We start from the raw sequence: 21,459 nt of genomic DNA, 5'->3' as shown, positions 1-21,459 counted from the left end.
AGCAAATACGCGCAACCGTGTCGCAATGTAAATTGCCACTGCATCTTGGGGGATTGAATCCTTCCCCACAAGTATCCTGGTTCCATACAAGTGAATGGAGAGAAGAGGAAGAGACAGATCCAATGCTGTAATGTCCCCCATGTCTCAGGCTATGCTGTCCTGGGCGGACAAGGGGACTGTGTTGCCGTTATGCCCCCACACTCTGTCCTGGAGCTATCTGTGCTTACTGGATAGAGCCATTTCTGGCGCAAATTTTTAAGCAGGGGAAAGATCAAGTTTTTGGGACACAAGGCTGTTAAAGGCAGGGGGGAGACCTCTTGATTGTATAAGTTGAGTACAAAAACAATTATTTAGTTGGGGCTTGGCAGCCAATATAGTAACAAGGGAGGGCAACTTTTAAAGGGGACAGCTGAGATCTTAAGGGTGCATATGTTTATTTATTTATTCAATTTGTAATATATTTTATTTGAAAAGCAAATTTTAAAAAAAACATGAGAAAATATTTAAAAGAATTTTATAACCGTTATATAAATTAATGATAACTATAAATAACAGAATCTATAAACTACAAAATATATCTCCCTTCCATCTCCTTATATTACAATATATTATATTAAATTACAAATTCGATAACTAATTCATTTTGCTGATAATTGTTCTTAGTCTTTCTTAACTTTCAGCTACACAATAAAACCTTTCCATTTTTTCTGAAATTCTAGGCTTGGTCTATTGTGTATATAAGATGTTAATTTTGTCACGTGATGCATATTCATAGAGTTTATTTGTCCATTCTGTTCAATCAGGATTCTGTCTTCCATTTTGTTGCATAAACTATTCCTGCTGCTTTCGCCATATATTTTAAAAGTTCACTATGTGTTTCTATAATATTACTAGGTAAAATTTTGGGTCCAACGCAAAGCGACTCTTTAACACCTTTTCCTTCTCTTTGTGTTTTTGTGTGTTTATTTTTGAAGTGATTTAAAAGTGACATTAGATAAAAGGCAGTAGGTCCACTTCAGGTCTTGGAAGAAGGGATCCAGTAAAAGTATTAAAGTACATTGGCAGGAGGGCCTCCACATACCGTACATCTCGTCTTCCAGGCCATGAACAAAGGCTCCACATGCGCCTGATTCAATTAAGTTCACAGCCCCCGTGTCTATTTCTTCTTTGGGAGCGTCGTCCCCCCATTTTCTGCCGCTTGAAAACTCCCCGGAGCTATAAAGCTCTTTGGCTCGTTCGTGGGCTGTGCGCTTCCTCTGTAGACATAACAGATCGCATGCCAATCATGGTTTGGGAATACAAGGCATTCTTTTCTTTCAAGTAGTGACTTTAATATGTTAGCCTTGGCTAGACAACAGAACGGCAATGCTCTCTGACCGACAATTTTCATTTCACAATCTGTCAAGTTTTTCGCTCGTAATTTTTCTTCCAAGGCACTCAGGGAGATTCTGTTCTACACAGTTCTACAGTTCCTATTAACTAAAAGGCAGCATGGTGTAGCGGTTAGAGTGACTGGTTAGGATTTGGGAGACTCCCAAGTTTGAAGCCCCACTCAGACACTCAGCCTAACCTACCTCACAGGGCTGGTGTACTGATGAAATGGTGAAGGGGAGAAGGGTGTATGCTGCTCTGGGTCACCACTGGAAAGAAAGGCATGGCATAAATTTCAGTGGCACAAGAACAGGAGGATTTGAGTCCAATGGCACCTTTGAGATCAACAAGAATATCAGGGTACAAGCTTTAGAGAGTCACAGCTCCCTTCTTCAGATACAGGGAGAAGTGGAGATCCTTGAGCCTTTATATCCCAGCCAAGAGCTGGATGCCATGTTGATCTCTAAGGTGTCACTGGTGTCAAAGCCTCCTGTTCTACTGCAGATCCACAAAGCTACCTACCTAAACTACACTCGCACAAGAGAAATATTTGATGGATTATGCTCTCTGCCTCCTTCTTCCCAACACCTTCTCCCTTCCTTCACCAGTTGCTTGGAACAGCTGCCAAAGGCTTACAAATATTCTAAATTCTATCTTATAGGCTTATATTATATTAAATTCTATCTTATAGGCTTATCGGCCATGAAAGCCTTCGACAATATAAGCCTTCGACAATTTAAATTCTATCTATTTATGTGGAAAATTTGTATGCCGTTTCTCCAAAGGACCTGCTGTAAGCTGCTTACAAAACACGATCGAGTCATAAAGCATAAAATTCATACGGTGCATTTCTCCTGTACTGAAAAAAGCAAAGGAATGTCTCCAAGCCCAAATGCTGTCAACTTAGGATGGGCCCTCTTTCCTGGAAGGGAGGCAGGATAACATTACTAGATTACAAAGGCTTCATGAAAGTAGCTGCCGGCTCAAGTTTCACTCGCTTCAAAGAACGTCAACGTCCAACTGCCCCCAGGCTCAGAAACCACTTGATAGCCGTTAAAAAGAAACATTGCTGTGCAACGTCTAGCTTGCCAGGATCAAGATTCACTCCTCCCCATTCATCTCCCCCTCACCCGCCCCCCCCAAAAACCCCCACACACATTTCCATACCCTGAGATCAGACATCAGCTTCTTGTCGAGAGTTTGTTCTAAGAAATGAGAACTGACTTGCTGCATGGATCCCTGGAGAAAGGACAGAAAGAAACAAGTTGGAAGCAAGGTGATTTGGAATATAGCACAGGTAAAGTGGACACCGAGCTCAGCATCCATCAGACCAAGGTTCCATCCAGCCCAGCACCCTCTTTCCAAAAGTGACCAGCCAGAGGCTTTGGGGAAGCCCATGAGCAGGGCATAGATGCAACAGCTCCACCCCCTCTTATTGCCTCCTTGCTTCACACTGAGTAGAATCATTGTGATCTTCAACCAGGATGAGTACAAAAGTCATCAAATGGTGCAACCATGAGGGCTAGAAACTTGAAGCAGCAGTAATCACAAAAGCTCTGTTTTCCAACCATCTGATGGTTTGGGGAGGGGCTGTGGCTCAGTGAAAGAGTCTCTGCTTTGCACGCACAAGGTCCCACGTTCAATCCCCAGCATCTCCAGTTAAAGGATCGGGCGGTAGGTGACGGGAAAGACTTCTGCCAGAGACCCAAGAAAGCTGCTGCCAGTCTGAGGAGACAATCCGGACCTTGATGGACCGACGGTCTGATTCAATAAAAGGCAACTTCAAGTGTGTCCGATTCCCAGACTGGTTGCCCGAACCCTGCAATCCGGTAAACCAGCACCTCTATTCATAAAGAATCTGGCAAGCCTATCTGTAATGGGCGGTGGTCGGCCAGCATGCTGCAGTTAAAACCGTTCTAGCAAAATAAACCAAACCCCAGCAGCTTCCAATGGTTTCCCGTCAGCTCAGCAGCAGTGAGCAAGTGGCAAGTCCAGTTTAATGGGGAGCTGTAACCGCAAAATATTTTGCCAGCTGTCGAAGAGTCTGCAGTTTGTCAACCCCTGCCCCCAACTGGCATTCCTGAGGCAGGGGAGATTTGCCATACCTCCTGGAAGTGTCAATCCTCAGGGTTTATTTTTATTTTTTTTAATGGAGAGCGATCTGACTGCTTTGGGGGAATCAGAGGTCCTTGTGAGAAAGGTACTAAGAACATCAGAAGAGCCCTGCTGGACCAGACCAGTGGTCCATCTAGGCCACCATCCCGTTTCACGCAGCCAACCAACCAGCTGCCCTGGGGAGGGGCAACAAACAGGACCTAAAGGCCAAGGCCTTCGCTTGGTACTGCCTCCTGGCACCGGGATTCAGAGGTCTACTGCCTAGTTGGCAGCTTCCCCTAAGAGAAGATTGAACAGGAAACCCTGGGATAGAAGATGGGGGGAAAGCTGCTTCATACCCAGTCAGATCACTCGTCCACTTAGCCCAAAAATCTGTTGGCCAGGGGCTGTCCACAGCTCTTCGTTTCCCAGCCCTAGTATTATTCATTTATTTTATTTATTTTTGTCCTTTATAGTCTGCCTTTCTCACGGAGACGCAAGGCAGATTACGCAGAGCAAGATTAGTATGGTCAATATCAAGGACACTGCCATAAACAATGCTCTAGGGTAAACAAACAGGAGTTTACAAAGACGTAGCATTAGCAAGAATGCAATCCAGAATTGAAAAAATGCTGAAACATAGCATAAGCAATTCTGGGACTGACATTAGACAACATGTTAGCTAAGATCTTTTAAATGGGAAATGCCAAAGACTGAATCTGGAACGTTCTGCATCCAAAGCAGGAGCTCCGGATCCAGGAGTCTTACAAAACGGCCGACACCTGCAATACAAGCAATAGCTCCAAATTTAAAACTACTGAAAATATTGTGTTAGACCCCTTCCTCACACTGAAAGGGCTATGAATGTGGAATATCATAAACTCCTTTTCCTCGTGTGCCCTAAGCACAAAACACTGCCTCGCCAGGCAGAAAAGATGCCAAACCCAGCTGGAGTTGGAAAATTATCAGGAGTGTCAGATTGACTAGCTGCCCCTCCACGCCCCGGAGAAGCATTTAAGTGACACAAAGAGGTCTTCCAAGAAGCTCCGGAGATTATCTCATCCACGCTCTTCCACAGTTCCCTCGCCCACCTTCCTAATCAGAGCTATTCAGGGACCTGATCGTTCTTCCCATCCGGTAACAGCAAGATCATCAAGCACTTTTCACACTTGTAGTCCACCGTATGAAGCCTCTCCCAACTCCATTGTCCACCTCCAGAGGCAGCCATCAAGCCACTTTGGGGGCAGAGAGACATCAGTCTGCCCCAGGGCACGTTTCGCTCTATAACTGGGCTGCCCTCAGCCATGTGCAGTGTGTGTGTTCCGGGACCCAGCCACACACCCTCAGATTATGTCTGAGCCCTCCCTTCTCTTTTGTGAAGTGCTGTTCCCACGGATCTTCCCTCTCTCCAGAACTGGTAAATATCATCCTACCCTGAATTGCTCTCCTTTTTTTCTCCCTGTTTTCTTAGCTAGCTCTGTGTGTATGCTGTGTGTGGTTCTCTGTACATTTGCCTTTTATTTCTCTGTTAATAAAAGAAACCTTTCCTGTTGAACATCTGTCTGATTATTTGAGAGTTCTCTAAGGGAACAATCCTGGTATACATTGGGGGAGATCCTAGTTACTCCCTATCGCTGTGTCTCCTTGACTGCTAATTCCCCCAACTCACAAGGAGACCCCCCCCCCCCCAATTAGGGTAACAATTGGGGAGACAAAATAAAGTCTTAGCCTTATACTCATTGGGTGCTGCACTGGAATATTTTACTGCTATTGTTTAAAGCGCCTAACAATAAGACACTGTAAATAGTATTAGACAGGAGTCCTGCCAGCAGGCTTATAAGCTAAGAAGACAACAGTTTAAACAGCTGGGGAGGGGGGCTGGATATTTGGGAAGGGGCGATGGGGAGAACAAGGACGAGTTTCAGGGGAAAGCAGCAGCCAGAGAGAAAAGAGGGAAGCATGAAAGAGACGTAATCCGAGGCTCAGCTAATAAACAAAAAGGATCAGCAGAGCAGACACAAGAAGAGAGCAAACAAAGAAAAAAAGACAGAACAAAACGTGTTTTGAAAAACCAACAAACAGCCCACTGAATCCGCTTGAAGGAGGAAGCAGACCTATCAATCAGGTAGAAATACACAGGCTTGTTTTTTTAATTTTTATGTTCATAAATGCCAGAAGCTTTTAAAAACAGTTGGAGGCTTAAAAAAATGGTGAAATGGCACAAGCACTCTGTGTGGCAGGCTCCCTATGGTAGGTTTCTAATAGCTTCCCCTCCAACGTTCAGAGAAAGGTTCACCAAGCCATATTACAGAAGGAACCCAGAGATAAAATCAGAGGGACTGTGATGAAGATCCTCTTGTGTTCCACCGTCAACTGTAGACGCATCGTGCCCCACCCCTCCTCTTCCTAACTCGGAAAAACAGAACTTACCAACAGCTTAGCAGCTTGAACCCTCACCACCCACGAGCCATCGCTGACCATGTGGCAAATCTTCCCAAATGCATCATCTACTAGGCGGATTTCTTCATTAGACGAGGGGATTGGAACAATGCTGAAGGAATGGGACATAGAAGCGCATCAGGCATGCTGTTGTATAAACATATTGTTGCCATTTTTTTCACAGTTGCCAGACTGATGGAAAACAGAAGATTCTTTGTTCAACCTGAAGATCTTTTTAAACAGAGGAAGTGAAGGAAGGACAACATTGCTAGCATGGTCACCTTTCCTCTCATACAGCTTTCCAAACCACTGGTCCAGTAAAAAAGGCAACTCATCCTTTATCCACACACCTTAGTTACTTTAATGAACTTGGATTCCAAACGTACCTTTCTGGATAAAGCTGACTGAGGACCCAGGTCAGCTGAACCGCGGCGCTCCGGACCTGTTCGTAATCATCCGTTAAGAGTTTACAGGCCTGAAACAAAGGTTCCAGCCAGACATTAACCATTTATATCCCACTCGTTCAGTTTATTGCAAACAAGAAACTCAGTATAGCAGATTTACAAACATACAAACATAAAATATATGTCCCACTTTTCTCCCTGATTGGTGACCCGAAAAGGCTTTTCATATTGTTCCCCCTTCCACTTTATCCTCACAACAAGCATCTTGGGAGAATAGGTTAGGCTGAGAGATAGTGACAGGCCCAAAGTCACCCGGCAGGCTTCCATGAATTAGTTAAGGATTCCAGATCATTGCACGTCCTAATCCAACACTCTAACCGGTCACTTCGATCAGCTAATAAGCAGTTGCTGATGGTCCCTGGCCCCAGGGAGGTCTGCCTGGCCTCTACCAGAGCCAGGGCCTTTTCAGTCCTGGCTCCGACCTGGTGGAACTCTCTGTCTGAGGACACTAGGACCCAGCAGGATTTGTTATTGTTCCGCCGGGCCTGCAAGACGGAGATGTTCCGCCAGGCATTTGGGGGGGCTAGGCTGTCCTCTCGCCGGCCATACCACTGAAGACCATCCACCACCCATGCAGGAGCTCATAAAGTGTGACACAGGTCATTATGTAAGAGCCAAGCCCTGCGCCTAAAATGCTGGATTTTAATATTTATACCCACCATCTGAGAAATGTTATTGCACATGGAATAATGTTTTAAATGTTTATTTATAATGTTTTTATTGTTTTAAACTGTATGTTACAAATTGTATGTTGTTACACCGCCCTGAGCCCGTCCGACGGGGAGGGCGGTCTAGAAATGTAATAAATAAATAAAATTACACCATACTAGCCCTAATATGCCTCTTTAAGAAGTAACTTCTACAACTCTTTATATAGAGTCACAAGGGATATCATTGGGATAAAACGATTTAATTGCCAGAATATCACCCGAAGACCCACTCAGATGCAACGCCTCCTTTCTGCTATGTTTCTAACACTCTAATTACCTGGCTATAAATTGTCTGTTGCAGCTTCAATCCCCTTTCGTGCAACTGGAGCTAAAATAAATACAGGAAAAAATAAATACAAAAAAAATATTTCAAACTGTTATTACAGTACCTCAATTTTTCCCCTCACTAAAATATTTCAGCTGCAAATTCTACAAAAAATTTAGATGTTAAATTACACAGCAAGCAAAGACGATTTTACAAGATGATAAAACAATGATTTTCACCTTCTGTGCAAACTCTATTATAATAATAATAATAATAATAATAATAATAATAATAATAATAATGACAACATTCGCTTTATATACAACCCTTCAGGGCAACTTAACACCCACTCAGAGTGGTTTACAAAGTATGTTATTATTATCCTCATGACAATCACCCTGTGAGGTGGGTGGGGCTGAGAGAGCTCCGAGAGAGCTTTGACTGTCCCAAGGTCATCCAGTTGGCTTCAAGCGGAGGAGTGGGGAATCAAACTCAGTTTTCTAGATTACAGTCCTGCCACTTTTACCCCCTACACCAAACCGGCTATGCAAACTCTGTCCTGGAAACTGCCCATCACTGCAATCTGAACAAGTGATTCACTGTAAAGCCGGCCCCTTTCCTAAAACAGAATCGCTTCTGCCCAGATTATCAACCACTACCAGCCACCATCCACCCCTACCATTGCTTTGATAGCTGCAGTCCTAACTCGAGGGTCCTGGTCGCTGAAATGGTCCCCTATGATCTTCTGGACGTCTTTGGCAGGCTGGGCTTCTGCTTCTTTCGAGGCACCTTTTTCCACGGTCCCAAGGCAGCCGATCAGCAGGAGGCATTTGTTCCGTACTCCATGGGAGGAATCAGTCAGATGCTGAAGAACGAACACGGATAACCGGTAAGAACAACAGATGGTCATCAATACTTCGTGTCAGAACCTCAGTTATCAAACGGAGACGGTCAGGGCAGGGTTTGCATGTGTGAAACAGTCACACTAAAGTGTATTGTTTTGATGCAGCGGCTCTATGCTCTCCACCGGTAGCTGCCACCGTGCCAGAAACTGACCGGCTAAATTCTGCCTCTCTCAGTCACACAAACAGCCCTCATTCTGTTAAATGTACCGCTAAATATAGTCTGGCTCAACTGAGATTTGGTGCACCACCCTCCCATTTTGGTTTCTGCAGCCGGCTCAGGGCTGCAACTACTTTTAGGAAAGATTCCAATCAGACTGCCTTTGTAGGCTAGCCCTGCTGGACTCTATCTAGGAAGCTCCTGTTTAATGGTTTAGGGCAGCCTGCCATGGCCGTGGGATAACAATGTAGCAGCCACAAATAAAGGAAGCAGAGAAAGACTCAAAGGTACAAAATGTACAATTTGGGGGCAGCATGCAAGGCGGTTGACTGTCGATTTTTATAACCACAGCCATTTCTATAGCTGAAATTTATTATAGACCCTATGGAAAACATTTCTGGATTCTCATTTTTGCTCAATTTGTGTCCATTCCCATTGCAGCCACTGACAATTTTAGCCAACGGTGTTGTAAATGTTTATGTTGGTTTCCGTAGGACAGGCCAACTACTCAAAAGTAGATGCCGCTTGCAAAACCACAAAAGAAGTATTTCCTTTAGGTAGGACTCCGACCTTATAAATTCTTACTATTAATGGGAGGCTGGAGGTCAATTTTAAACTGGTTTGGCTGCATGAGTTAAAGCCCAAGTTTGCTTTCTATTCAGCCATTTTGATTTTGGCACGTTAGGAAATTAAGACTTCAGAACCTCAGCTGACACAAGGCTACCCCACTGTGACGGATTCAGCTTCAGAGGCTGAGATTTCCAGTCAGTGAGCTATGATTGACATGCCCCCCCTCCCCAATGTGGCTAGCCTGAAATGGCAGTTGGGGATGGAATGTTGGAGAAGCTGCCAGTTGGGGTTGGAGAGAAAACAAGAGAGTGGAAGGGAGTGGGAGCCTGGCTTTTGACCAGAGAGGGTCAGCCAGATAATCCTCTGTGAGAGGAAATAATGTTTGTGAAACACTTTTAGTCCTAGGACTAAAGTGGGGAAAACCAGCACTAACTCCTGCTGAGACTTGATAGATCTGGGAATTATAGAGGGCCAAGGAAGGGGGTCGAAAGGAGTCTCCCCTTCCGTGCCAGGAACAGGGTTATAGCTCATAACTATAATGCCTGCCCAGTATCTAGCAAGGGTTTGTCTCAGGGCCAAGCTACACATGACGAATGGCACTTGAACGGCAAGTGTATTTCTCCCTGTTCACTTGCCCTCCACTCAATCCACTTGCCGTTCAAGTGTCATTCGTCATGTGTAGCTTGGCCCTCATTCGTCATGTGTAGCTTGGCCCTCAGTGGAGCACCCTTAAGTCTGGAGAGGAGGGAAAGTCGTGCTGTGTTTGTGTTTGAGTATATAAAGTGTAACATCTGTGAAGCAGTGTCAACCTCTGAAAGAAGCCAGCAACCTAGTGTTAAACCAAGTGTTTTGTGCCTCACACCAGTGAAGTTCCTGTACAAAAACCTTTCGGTTTCTTCAGTTCAAACACCTCTCTGCCTGCCTTTTGACTTTAACCTTCCGTAAATAAACCTTCTGTTACCTTTTGAACCTCCCCAAGCCTTGTGTGCCAATTTCTACTAACGGGAAACGTAAACCCCTGATCTGTTCCCTACTAAGACTTGGCTGGGTAACCATTTTTAACCATTTTTAATATTTCCTAAGGGTGGGACAAGAAGGAAAGTTGAAGCTACACATCAACCACGCTACCAGAAGCTTCCCAGCCCAGTATACAGCTTCATAAGCTTAAAGAGGAGAAGTTTTACCTCAGGGTAGGGGAAGGTCAGCCTAAGCCTGAGTTGGATGTGGGTTTGTGGCACCCACCTAACTCCTCCCTCTCATCTTTGGGACAGTAAAGATAGCTAAAGTCCGAATGAAGACAGAACAAGTGACATACAACGCACTCGCTTTGCCTGCAAGAAGCCTACAAGTTCAATTCCTGGCATCTCCAGCTTCAAGGATATCAGAGAGATGGTTCTGGGAAAGATCTTTCTCCGCCCAAGACGTGGAAGAGCCACGGCCAGTCAGAGTAGAGGATACTGAGTAAAACACACCCATGGATTGACTCGATACAAGGCAATGTTGTGTGACAGGAGGTTTATTACATTGTGAGGATCTGCAGTTCCTGCTATATCTGAAAGAGGGATCCAATTGCCAAGCTTTCGCTGAGCTCAAGAAATTGAGTAATCTCTCGAGAGGAGATTTATGAATACGCATCAATGGCTAAACTGACGACCTATCTACATAACAGACCGATAGCCAAATCTTGAGGGGAAATGGAAGGACCTCTTTGATTACTTAGAAATTAACTGATATAGAAGTTTGCATAACTAAAACTAACCAAGAAGAGGGAAGAAGGGGAGGGAAGAATTATTATGCATCTATGCTTAGGTATGATAAATTGAGACCGTTTTTGTTTACTAAGTCAATGTAAGTTGAAACGTACTGCTTAACTCTCAAAACGATTCTATACGTATTGTTTATATAGGATTGTACAAGTCTCAGCTTAATTTCCAATCTAGTACCTGTATAATCCTTTATTATTACGCATTTCTTACTTTCATATCTTTTCTTTTTTAAATAAAATCTTTATTGAAAAAAAAAGAAACCGAGTATTCATTTGGCTTTTAAGTCTTTTTAATTGGCCGGCAGCCTCGATTACCTTGCAGGCGACATCCACCAGGCGCGCCCTTACCACCGGGCTCTCTTGAAGCTTCATCCCGATCAACAGCAGAGTATCCAGCAGCTGAGCGAGAACCTGGTGGGACTCTGAAAATAAAAACACCGTTGCCGTTGGCAGTCACGAAGGCCAAAATTTTTAAAAGGGAGGGGGAGAAAAAGAAGTGCAAGGAATAGAAACACGAAAGAAAGGCAACCCTGTTCTCCAGTAATCTTCTAAGCAAGACGCCCCACAACAGCCCGCTAAAAGCCACCAAGCACTGAGTTGCTTTGTTTGGAACGGGACAGCCGAGTGGCAAAAACATGCAAGAATTAAAGCTGCTTCCACATGGAATGCAAAAAGGGGTCCCTACGGTGGCGGCAGCAGCAAGCAGCATGTAAGCAGTGGAAATGGTGTCTACATATCCACCTGCGTCCTTGCTGCTCGATAATCCCCTCTCCTCCCCCTTCCCCTATGTCATTTATTTATTTAATGTATAGTTTGCCCTCCCTCCGCATGGGCTCAGAGCAGATTAACAGCATGCAGATATATAAATACAGCAATCGATCTATATAGAAGGCAAACCGTGTTGCTGACGATGCACTTTTTATTTTGGTGCACCCGCGCAGGAGCACCTGGATAAAAAGTGTGCCGTGGCCAATGCGGCCTCCAGAGGGCGCCACTGCGGCAGGACAGCCCGCCCCTCCAGAGGGAGCCATGGCGGCAGGAAGCCCAGCATTCCTGGGTTTTCTAGGGCCCTTTAAAAAAAACAGGGTCTATTGCTAGTAAAACATATTGAGACTGCACACCTTGCACCCCACATCCGACATCCTTAAGATCCACGGGGCATAGTGGCACTGATGCCCCTCCATGGCCCAGAAATCTCCCTCTTCTCTTCCCCCATCCCAGCTGAGCCATAGCGTAAACCAGGGATCCCCAAGCTTTTTGAGCCTGTTGGCACTTCTGGAATTCTGACATAGCATGGCAGGCACAGTCACAAAATGGCTGCCGCAAGAGCTGGAGCCAGCCACAAAAGGGATGCCGTGGCTTACCATAACTCACACCGCAAAGAGCCTCATCTTGTGGTGGCAGCTGCTGCGAAAGCAATGTTTTTAAAAATCTGCACAGCCAATCAAATCTTCACTGACCAATCAGAAGCCTTACTAGGCAGAAGCCTCACCTGGCCTTTCTCACTTTCTCAAAGCACTTGGCAGGCACCAGAAAAGGTATCAGTAGATCCCGTGGCAATCCTGGGCACCATGTTGGGGATGCCCTATGGCAAAGCTACACCTTCTACTGGACATCTTTTAATTGAAAATGCCCTTATCCCAGGGTCCCATGCAACGTCTTCTCTGTCCCTTCTTGCATCCAAAACAGAGGCACCCTCTCACCAGTGCCCTTCCCTGCTTTGTATTTTACTTGAAATCAGAACAATACAAAACCCTAACTAAGTCCTACAAGGATTCTAATCCTGCATCAGGGTTGGTGTTAAAAAAACAGTCACATACTCTCATTTTGAAGGGTGTTAACAGCGTCATCCAGAATGCAGTCAGGGGAAAACCCAGGCGTCTTGGACAGCAAGCCGAGCAAGGAAGCAACCTTCAGTCTGACAGAAGCGTCATTCTCCTAGGGCAACAAACGGAGAGAGCTATAATGCCCATATCCTCACTCATCCCCTACCCTACACCACCTGGGTGTTCAGGGCAGATTATTTACTTGGCATTTCTTTTTCCTTTTTTTAAAATAATTTATTAAATTTTCAACAACAAAAAACAAAAAAATACACAATAACCTTCAACAACTCACAGAGTGCAATACTGCTATTAAATTTTCACAACAAAGCAGGTAATAATGATATATATCAAATGTTGTTATATATTTCTAAGTTCAAAACAAATATATTTATCGACATCGCCTTAACTATACAATACTTAAATATACAGATTCAAATTTCTGGGTTAATAATCGTATAGTAAGGTAATCTTGTAATTAAAAGATCATTTCTAGTAAGAAAGTCCAAAAACGGGTAACATTTCTCATAAAAATTTGTTGATTTAAAGGGATCTACTGATAGCTGCATCCTTTCCAAAATTTTTTCCATGATAAGTTGTTCCCAAACCTTTGAATACCATAGATCAAGAATTGGAGGAACACTTGGCATTTCTGACATGGTATTTATTTTAAAACAGAAGTTCAAAAGAAACATGACCTTGAGTCTTCTTTTCTTATCAAGTCCTTTAGCAGGTCCCAGTCACTTTCCTGTCTGGCTCATTGCAACTCTCCAAAGCCTACCCCCGTTAGAGCCACCTCGGAAGTCAGACGCTGACCTCAAATCTCTTTCTGCAGGTCCTCCATCTATACCATACTATGTGTCTACATCATATGGGCCTCTTCTCACAACCAGTTCAGTTCACAGTGCCCAGCCCATGGCAAAGGAATCTCACGCATCTAGCCCCATCAACTGAATTCAGCCACTTATGGCTTTTCGATTTGCAATGTGTAAGACAAATCTGGGATGAATTTAGCCAGTGACAGAGGAAGTAGCCAACCCACCTCACTGTGAGATGAAGCAGGTTCACATTGAGCTTTTTCCTGCAGCCACCACATACGGAAACAGCTGTGATAACGATGTATTGTCGAAGGCTTTCACGGCCGGAGAACGATGGTTGTTGTGGGTTTTCCGGGCTGTATTGCCATGGTCTTGGCATTGTAGTTCCTGATGTTTCGCCAGCAGCTGTGGCTGGCATCTTCAGAGGTGTAGCACCAAAAGACAGAGATCTCTCAGTATCACAGTGTGGAAAAGATGTTGGCAGGTCATTTATATCGACTCAGGAGGGTTGGGGTTGGGCTGAGTCATCCTGTAAGAGCTTCCCAGGGTGTGGAATGCTAATGGCGGGAGGCTTCACTGTATCCTGAGGAGGTTCTTTTGCATATGGATTGCTGCTGGCGAAACGTCAGGAACTACAATGCCAAGACCACGGCAATACAGCCCGGAAAACCCACAACAACCAGCTGTGATAACGTTGTTGCCCCTTCTGGCAGGTTTCCTTAGAGCCTGATTGGACCTCAGCTGTAGGGAAATGCCGGTGTGGTGCAGCGGATAGACCATCAAGCTAGGACTAGAAAGACCTGAGTTCAAAACCCAAGTCATCTAGCTCAGTGGAAGGCCTTTGATCGATCACTTTCTCTTATCAGCGCCGTGAGACACATTAAGGGTATAGTAACGTGTGCCATCCAGTCGCAACTGACTCACAGCAACCCCATGAAGTGGAAACTTCGAGGCAAGAGATGAGCAGAGGCGGTTTGCTATTGTTTCCCTCTACGTAGCCGCCCCAGGGCTACCTAAGCTGCATCAAGACAGATTAGGTGTGACAATAAAATGCAACGGGGGCGAATTATATCCACTGCTGCGAGCACTGCAGGGGAAAGCTGGGATACAAATTAGATTTGATAGGCAGGTTTATTTCCATCCATGCGCCCTTTTCCTGCTCATGATTTGGGGGCAAATGGGTTCTTTCACCGGCCGGCCTTACAGAACTTGTGCCAAGCCCTTTCCGTACCTTATAAAAATGCTCCAGCAAGATCCGGACCACTCCTTCCACACTCTCCGCCTCGACCGGCTTCCTGGCAAACTGCAGCAGGTACTGCAGCGCATCGGCGGGCAGGGTAGCTTTGCAGAGATCCACGTGGAGGGCTGCGGACTTGCTGGGCTTTGTCAGGCGGAGTTTCTTGGCTGTGATTTCTTCATGCTGCTGCGACTGAAACGCCAACACAATGTTAGGCTGCGTTCACACAAACGTAAGGCAAGCAATGGCGCTGGGGGGGGGGGAGGTGTAACGGACTCTTTTATCCGCACCTTACTAAAGAGCCTACCATCTCAAAAGAAAGATTTATCTTTGACTCTTGGATAGCTTTCAGCAATTAGTAAAGCCTGTCAAACAGGGCTGTTCTTTAAACAGTTTCGGTTTATCAGGACATTATTTATATAGGGTCCTTTTTGCAATACGCTTTCCTAGAGTTTATTTTTTTTCTTCTATTGAAATTTTGCTACTACAGACGAACACGACTAACTCCTCTTATCTTTGCATTGTATTCTATGGGAATCTTAACGCATTTAATAGATAATAATAATAACATTTGATTTATATACCGCCCTTCAGCCAGTTTGGTGTAGTGGTTAAGAATGCAGGACTCTAATCTGGAGAGCCAGGTTTGATTCCCCACTCCTCCACTTGAAGCCAGCTGGGTGATCTTGGGTCAGTCACCGCTTCTTGGAGCTGTCAGCCCCATCCACCTCACAGGGTGTTTGTTGTTGTGGGGATAATAATAACATACTTTGTAAACTGCTCTGAGTGGACGTAAACTGCTTTGAGTGAGCATTAAGTTGTCCTGAATAATAACAACAACAACATTTGATTTATATACTGCCCTTCAGGATGACTTAACACCCACTCAGAGCAGTTTAAAAAGTATGTCATTATTATCCCCACAACAAAACACCCTGTGAGGTGGGTGGGGCTGAGAAAGCTTGGAGAGAGCTGTGACTGACCCAAGGTCACCCAGCTGGCTTCAAGTGGAGGAATCAAACCCAGTTCTCTAGATTAGAGTCCCGTGCTCTTAACCACTACACCGAACTAGATGAAGGGCAGTATATAAATCAAATGTTGTTGTTGTTGTTGTTGTTGTTGTTATTATTATCATCATCTATTAAATGCATTAAGATTCCCATAGAATACAATGCAAAGATAAGAGGAGTTAGTCATGTTAGTCTGTAGTAGCAAAATAGAAAAGAGTCCAGTAGCACCTTCAAGACTAACAAACTTTACTGTAGCATAAGCTTTCGAGAACCACAGCTCTCTTCATCAGATGCATGCAAAGATAAGATTCTCATGAGATTTCTTCGAATCAGAACTCTAACATACTATCTGAATTTGCATGTTTTATAGGTTACCTTAGGCAAATATCTAAGATCTTTTTCATGTGATAGCACAAACAAACTATGATTGGTTTGATGCTTCATTAGGTATTCATAATTTCTATTGTATAACCTTCTAGTAACACAAAAGCCCTGTGGTGCAGAGTGGTAAGCTGCAGTACTGCAGCCCAAACTCTGCTCACGACCCGAGTTCGATCCCAGAAGAAGCCGGGTTCAGATAGCCGGCTCAAGGTTGACTCAGTCTTCCAGTCTTTCTTCTTGGTAAAATGAGTGCCCAGTTTCCTGGGGGTAAAGTGTAGATGACTGGGGAAGGCAATGGCAAACCACCCTGTAAAAAGTCTGCCAAGAAAACGTCGTGATGCGGTCCCCTGCATGGGTCAGTAATGACTTGGTGCTTGCACAGGGAACTACCTTTTACTTAACCTTCTAATCAGCCAAAAACAACGTTATATCCAACTTGCAAAACAAAACTATAAATCTGTGAGAAATGACAGAAAGAGTTAAGCTGGTAGATCACTATTGGTCTATTCTCTAATAGAAGAACATCAATCTAGATAGAGTTCCCTATTTTTAATTAGCTGTCAAAGATGAAAGCACACCTGTTTTGGTTACCTACCATTCTGAAAAAACACAGTTCATGAAAAGTTTAGAAGTTCACCTAGAATACAAGTGTATTGCTTTATACTGCTTAGTACTGCTTAGAGCTGTGTGCTTTAATCTATATTACTGCAACAGAGGAGTCTGCTCAAAGATTACTCAGGAGTAGATTTCATGTTATGGCACACCATATTTTGCAAGAAGTGTCACCTGCCTCCTGAATCAAGGCAAGCTTCAAGAGAGGCTTGCCTTGATTCAGAGGAAAAACAAGAGGAAGAGGAAAACAAGGATAATATATGATATGGCAGCTGCATTTTACATTAGCAACACAGATCTTCAAAAGGGGCTCTCAAAAGAAAGTTCCAAAACATGATGGGATACCAAACAGCAGCTGGCATGGCTCAAAATGGCTAAGAACAAGCTGTGATCTGGGAGGTCCCTAGTCCAAATCTTGCCTCTACCACAAATACACATAGGGTAAGGGTGCTGCACCCTCAACCGCTGCTGTCACCCCATCCGTGATAGGGAAGTGGTAACAGCAGGCTACCTGGGAAGGTTGCTGTAAATATTACAAGTAGCATGAAACACTTTGAACATTAAAAGTGCTACAGAAACACTGTCTATAAAAAAACTGCAAGGTTGATGGCTGGCTGCAGACCCAACCCAAATCCCTCTAAAATGGTGCGGGGAGACACACAGATTTAGAACACAGCATGGGCAAACTGTGAGAGCTCAAACTTTCTTCCATGGGCACTTTTCTCCCCAAAACCAATTCACCCCCAGCTGCTGCCTTTCAAAGGGCTTGAAAGGCAACAGCTGGGGGTGAATTGGTTTTGGGGGGGCAAAGTACACGTGGCTACCGGCCTAACCTCATTTATTCTCAGCAGTGGCCTACCTCTGAAGATAATGCCAAGTCTGTCTTATTCTGATGGGCTTTGGGAGGGCGACTAAGGATCAAAGGCAGTGGAGGGTGGGAGTGGATTACAGAGGAGACAATAACTTGCTGAATTGAGATGGTTGATGGTTTTCATTGCTTCATTGCCTGACTGGACTGGGCAGGCTTTTGCTGCCTTGAGCCACTGCCGTCAGATGAAAATGTAAGATAGAAATATTTTAAATTGTTTAATTTAAAATGATACTCAGCTCACACAGCTGTCATAAACATTACAAAAGCAAAACATGCAGCTCTTTGAAATACATGAAAACCGCTCTACAGTATTAAGCATTACTATTTCCCTGCTAGAGATGGGCATGAAACAAAATACTAATCAAAGTCCATCACGAACCAGGCCGTTCTTTGGTTTGTGAACCGGTGGTTCGGTCGGAGCGCATTGCTGATGAACCACAACAATTTTTAGGCCAGTTCATTTGGTTTGTTTTTCGGTTCATCACTGCAGAAAGCCTGGTGCAGATCAGTCAGTTTCCTAGGCAATGGGGGGGAGGCTTTCTGCAGACCTTCTGCTGCCCCGGAAGTGTCGTATTCATGAACCAAACAAACTGGTTTGCTAACTGGGCAAATTCATGCCAGTCCAAGGTTCGTGAAACGCAAAGAACCACAAACTGCAACAAACCACCATTTCCCCAGTTCATACCCATCTCTATTCCCTACCCATCCCAGCTACTGCTCCATTAGCTGCTACGTGGGCAGATCAAATTAAGTCAGTGCCACTTTTCCTCCAGTTTAGTAATACCTATTTAGTACATTTTTATTCTATCCTCCCTCCAAGGAGCTCATACTTGATTCATTTCTCCTTAGAGTTGCCAACTCTGGCTTGGGGAATTCCTGGAGATTTGGGAACAGGGCCTGGGAAGGGAGCTCAGAAGAAATGTGATGTCACTGTAGGACTTCAATTTCTCTTAGACTCTATGGTATACCATAGGGTCCACTGTCCAAAACTACCATTTCCTCCTGGGGAACAGATTTCTTTAGTCTGGAGAACAGATGTAATTCTGGAAAATCTCTAGGCCCCACTTGGAGGCTGGCACATTTTATTTCCTCACGCTCTTTCTGCTGCTAAAATTTAGTTACACTTTAAAGATGAACGTTCTATTCCAGCACAAGGTTTCGTGGACTAGAATTCACTCACTTCTTCAGATGAAATTAGTAGACAGACATCTTACATAAGAGACAGGGGGGAAATTATTTTGCATGATTGCATTTCATGGTCCCTTGACACACACGCAATGGAGGGGTTAACCAGCTTAGCATTTCCCTCTGTATTTTTTTCTACTATATTTTATTTTTAAAACAGATTAAAGGGTACAGAAAAAAGGACGAAAGGGCGGGGGCAAAAGTTACAACAAAAAGAAAATTGCCAGTGGAAAAACTGTGAAATTATGAGGCACACTAAAAGAAAAACATCCTATGAAATATTTTCTCTTTTGAGAGAGAAACACTTATTTTTACAAAGCATTTCACTCAATCCAAAAGCACAGCATAAAAAAACCTTAGGACTTTGCCAATATTTCCAATAGGAAAATAGGGAAATTTGGGGGAGAACTGGAAAAAGAACCCTCTTATGCTGTAGTCTTTTACAATATTTTCACGATTCTTAAAAAGAGGTAAATAATTTTGGCAACACACTGTGGTATCATCTACAGCCTCTTTCCTTTTACAATGAGTCTTCCTGAACTATTCTGTTACAGTAAAGCCCTATTACCTTTATAGAAAAGCTATCTTGCACAACTCTGTTTTACATTATTGGTAGAATGAGCCCTCCTGACCTCTTCAATCAGGCTGACCCACAAGGTGGGAGCCACAACACAGAAAACACGCATACAGACAGTTATCGATCTTTACACTGAGTCCGATTATTGGTGCTGCCAAAATCCATCTTGTCTTTCACACAACCTACTAGCTAGAGTTGCCAACCTCCAGATGCAGCCTGGAGATCTCCAGGAATTACAACTCATATCCAGGCTACAGAGATCAGTTCCTCTAGAGGAAATAGTAAAGAGTGCAGTAGCACCTTTAAGGCTAACCAACTTTATTGTAGCATAAGCTTTTGAGAATTACAGCTCTCTTCGTCAGATGCATGCTTTGGAAGGTGGACTCTAGGCATTATACCTGGCTGAGGTCCCTCCCTTCTCATAACCCCACCCTCTCAATCTCAAGAAAACCCAGGGTTGTCAAGCCTACCTACTACCTTTTAACTGGAGATACTGTGGGATGATGAACCTGGGACCTTCTGCAACCCCACCAGAAGGCCACCCACCTTTGACTGGGATATAAAGGCTCAGGAATCTCCATTCCTACTTGTGTCTGGAGCTCTGGCTCTTGAAAGCCAGAAACGCTTGTTGGTCTCTAAGGTGCCACTGGACTCAAATCCTGCTGTTCTACCACTGAGCCACCCCATATGAAGGAGCAAACTCTAGTTTATGACAGTTTATGCTGGGATAAATTTTAATCTTCAAGAAGCTGCAAGAGTTCCCTGCATTGGGTTAGGCTGAGAGACAGTCCCAAATCCACCCACCAAGCTTCATGCAGGCTGTTGTAACCTAGTGGTTATGGTTGAGATGCAAATCAGCACTCTGCTGGTTTGACTCCCACTCCTGCCATGAGCTGAGCAGGTGGCCTTGGGTAAGCCACTCCTCTCAGCCCAACTCCTTGGGCTGTATTGTGGGGATAATAACAACACTGACTTTGTTCATCTCTCTTGAGTGTGGCACTAATCTGTCTGGAAGAGTGGTATACAAGCACATATTGTTGTTGTTGTTATTATTAAACAGCCTTGTTGGCTGCTGTAGCATAATGGTTAAGTGGTCTCAGCACTCTGCTGGTTTGAATCCCTTGACTGCCATGAGATCAGTAGGTGGCCTTGAGTAAGCCACTCCTCTCAGCACCAGCTCCCCAACTGTATTGTGCAGGTGATAATAAGCTGATTTTGTTCACTGCTCTGAGTGGGGCACTGATCTGTCCAGAAGAGCAGTATATACGTGCCATTTTTTATTATTGTTGTTGGTTATTGTAGAAAAGAGTCCAGTAGCACCTTTAAGACTAACCAACTTTACTGTAGCATAAGCTTACAAGAATCACAGTTCTCTTTGTCAGATGCATGGAGGGTAAGAAGAAATTGGTCAGAAATTGATTATTGTGTATCTTGGACTCTGCTTAGAAATAGAGAAGTATAGCTGTTTTTTTTTAAAGAGCAACTATAGCCATGTAACCCTCAGAGAGCCCCTCCTGCTTGGAAAGAAGCAAGCAGCACTCCTGGAATTTGCACTAGCCGCCTGTGTGCTTGCAGCATACCAACGCTGGCAAGGCTGCCAACTCTGACTTGGGAAATTCCTGGAGATTTGGGGGTGGAGCTTAGGGAAGGTGGTTTTGAGGGAAAGGAGGGACTTCAGCCGGGTATAATGCGCCAGAGTCCACCCTGCAAAACAGCCATTTCCTCCAGGGGAACGGATCTCTGTGTAGCCTGTGGTTGTCATTCCAGGAGATCTCCAGCCACCACCTGGAGATTGGCAGCCCAAAACGAAACCTCCCCCCCACCTCCCCAGCACTGAACTGCGGCCTCCCGCCCTTTCCCCAGCCACAGCCGCCTCTTCCTCCTTCCCGCGTTACCTGGACAACCACTTTGGAGAATTCCTCATAGACTCGCTTCTTCAGGTGCGCCGCCATGTTGGAAGGACGCGAAAGCTCTCCAGGTTCCTTTTCGTAAATGCCTCTGAGCCCTCGCGGCCACCGTAGGCGCCGGTTCGCCAAGTGTACACCAAAGAGGTAGGCCTTTTTTTCCCCCTTCCTCAACCCAGATGTTACTTCAGGTTCCCAATTGCCTTTTTTCCCTTGGTCCGGTCCTTCATATGCGGGGCGAAAGTAGAGGACCTAAATAGGGGTCCGTGTAAAATTGAAAAATAATTGAAACGGGGACAAA

At 44.6% G+C, this 21,459-nt stretch overlaps 1 protein-coding gene across 1 annotated transcript in view; it reads right to left on the bottom strand.

The window, feature by feature from the left end:
* INTS4 (integrator complex subunit 4) overlaps positions 1–21,237 on the bottom strand; it is a 60,014-nt gene extending 38,777 nt beyond the window's left edge. The window contains exons 1-10 of the mRNA XM_054974628.1: positions 21,150–21,237; positions 14,613–14,810; positions 12,561–12,678; positions 11,056–11,162; positions 8,023–8,208; positions 7,356–7,406; positions 6,291–6,379; positions 5,896–6,016; positions 2,539–2,610; positions 1,082–1,256 (exon numbers count right to left, since the gene is read on the bottom strand). Coding sequence (XP_054830603.1) covers positions 1,082–1,256; positions 2,539–2,610; positions 5,896–6,016; positions 6,291–6,379; positions 7,356–7,406; positions 8,023–8,208; positions 11,056–11,162; positions 12,561–12,678; positions 14,613–14,810; positions 21,150–21,206 — 1,174 coding nt within the window. The 5' untranslated portion in view covers positions 21,207–21,237. The remainder of the gene's footprint in view (positions 1–1,081; positions 1,257–2,538; positions 2,611–5,895; positions 6,017–6,290; positions 6,380–7,355; positions 7,407–8,022; positions 8,209–11,055; positions 11,163–12,560; positions 12,679–14,612; positions 14,811–21,149) is intronic.
* Between the last annotated feature and the right edge of the window lie 222 nt (positions 21,238–21,459).

The sequence above is a fragment of the Eublepharis macularius genome, chromosome 3, assembly GCF_028583425.1.
Source record: "Eublepharis macularius isolate TG4126 chromosome 3, MPM_Emac_v1.0, whole genome shotgun sequence".
Lineage (NCBI taxonomy): Eukaryota > Metazoa > Chordata > Lepidosauria > Squamata > Eublepharidae > Eublepharis > Eublepharis macularius.
This window is presented reverse-complemented; position numbering and strand designations above follow the sequence as displayed.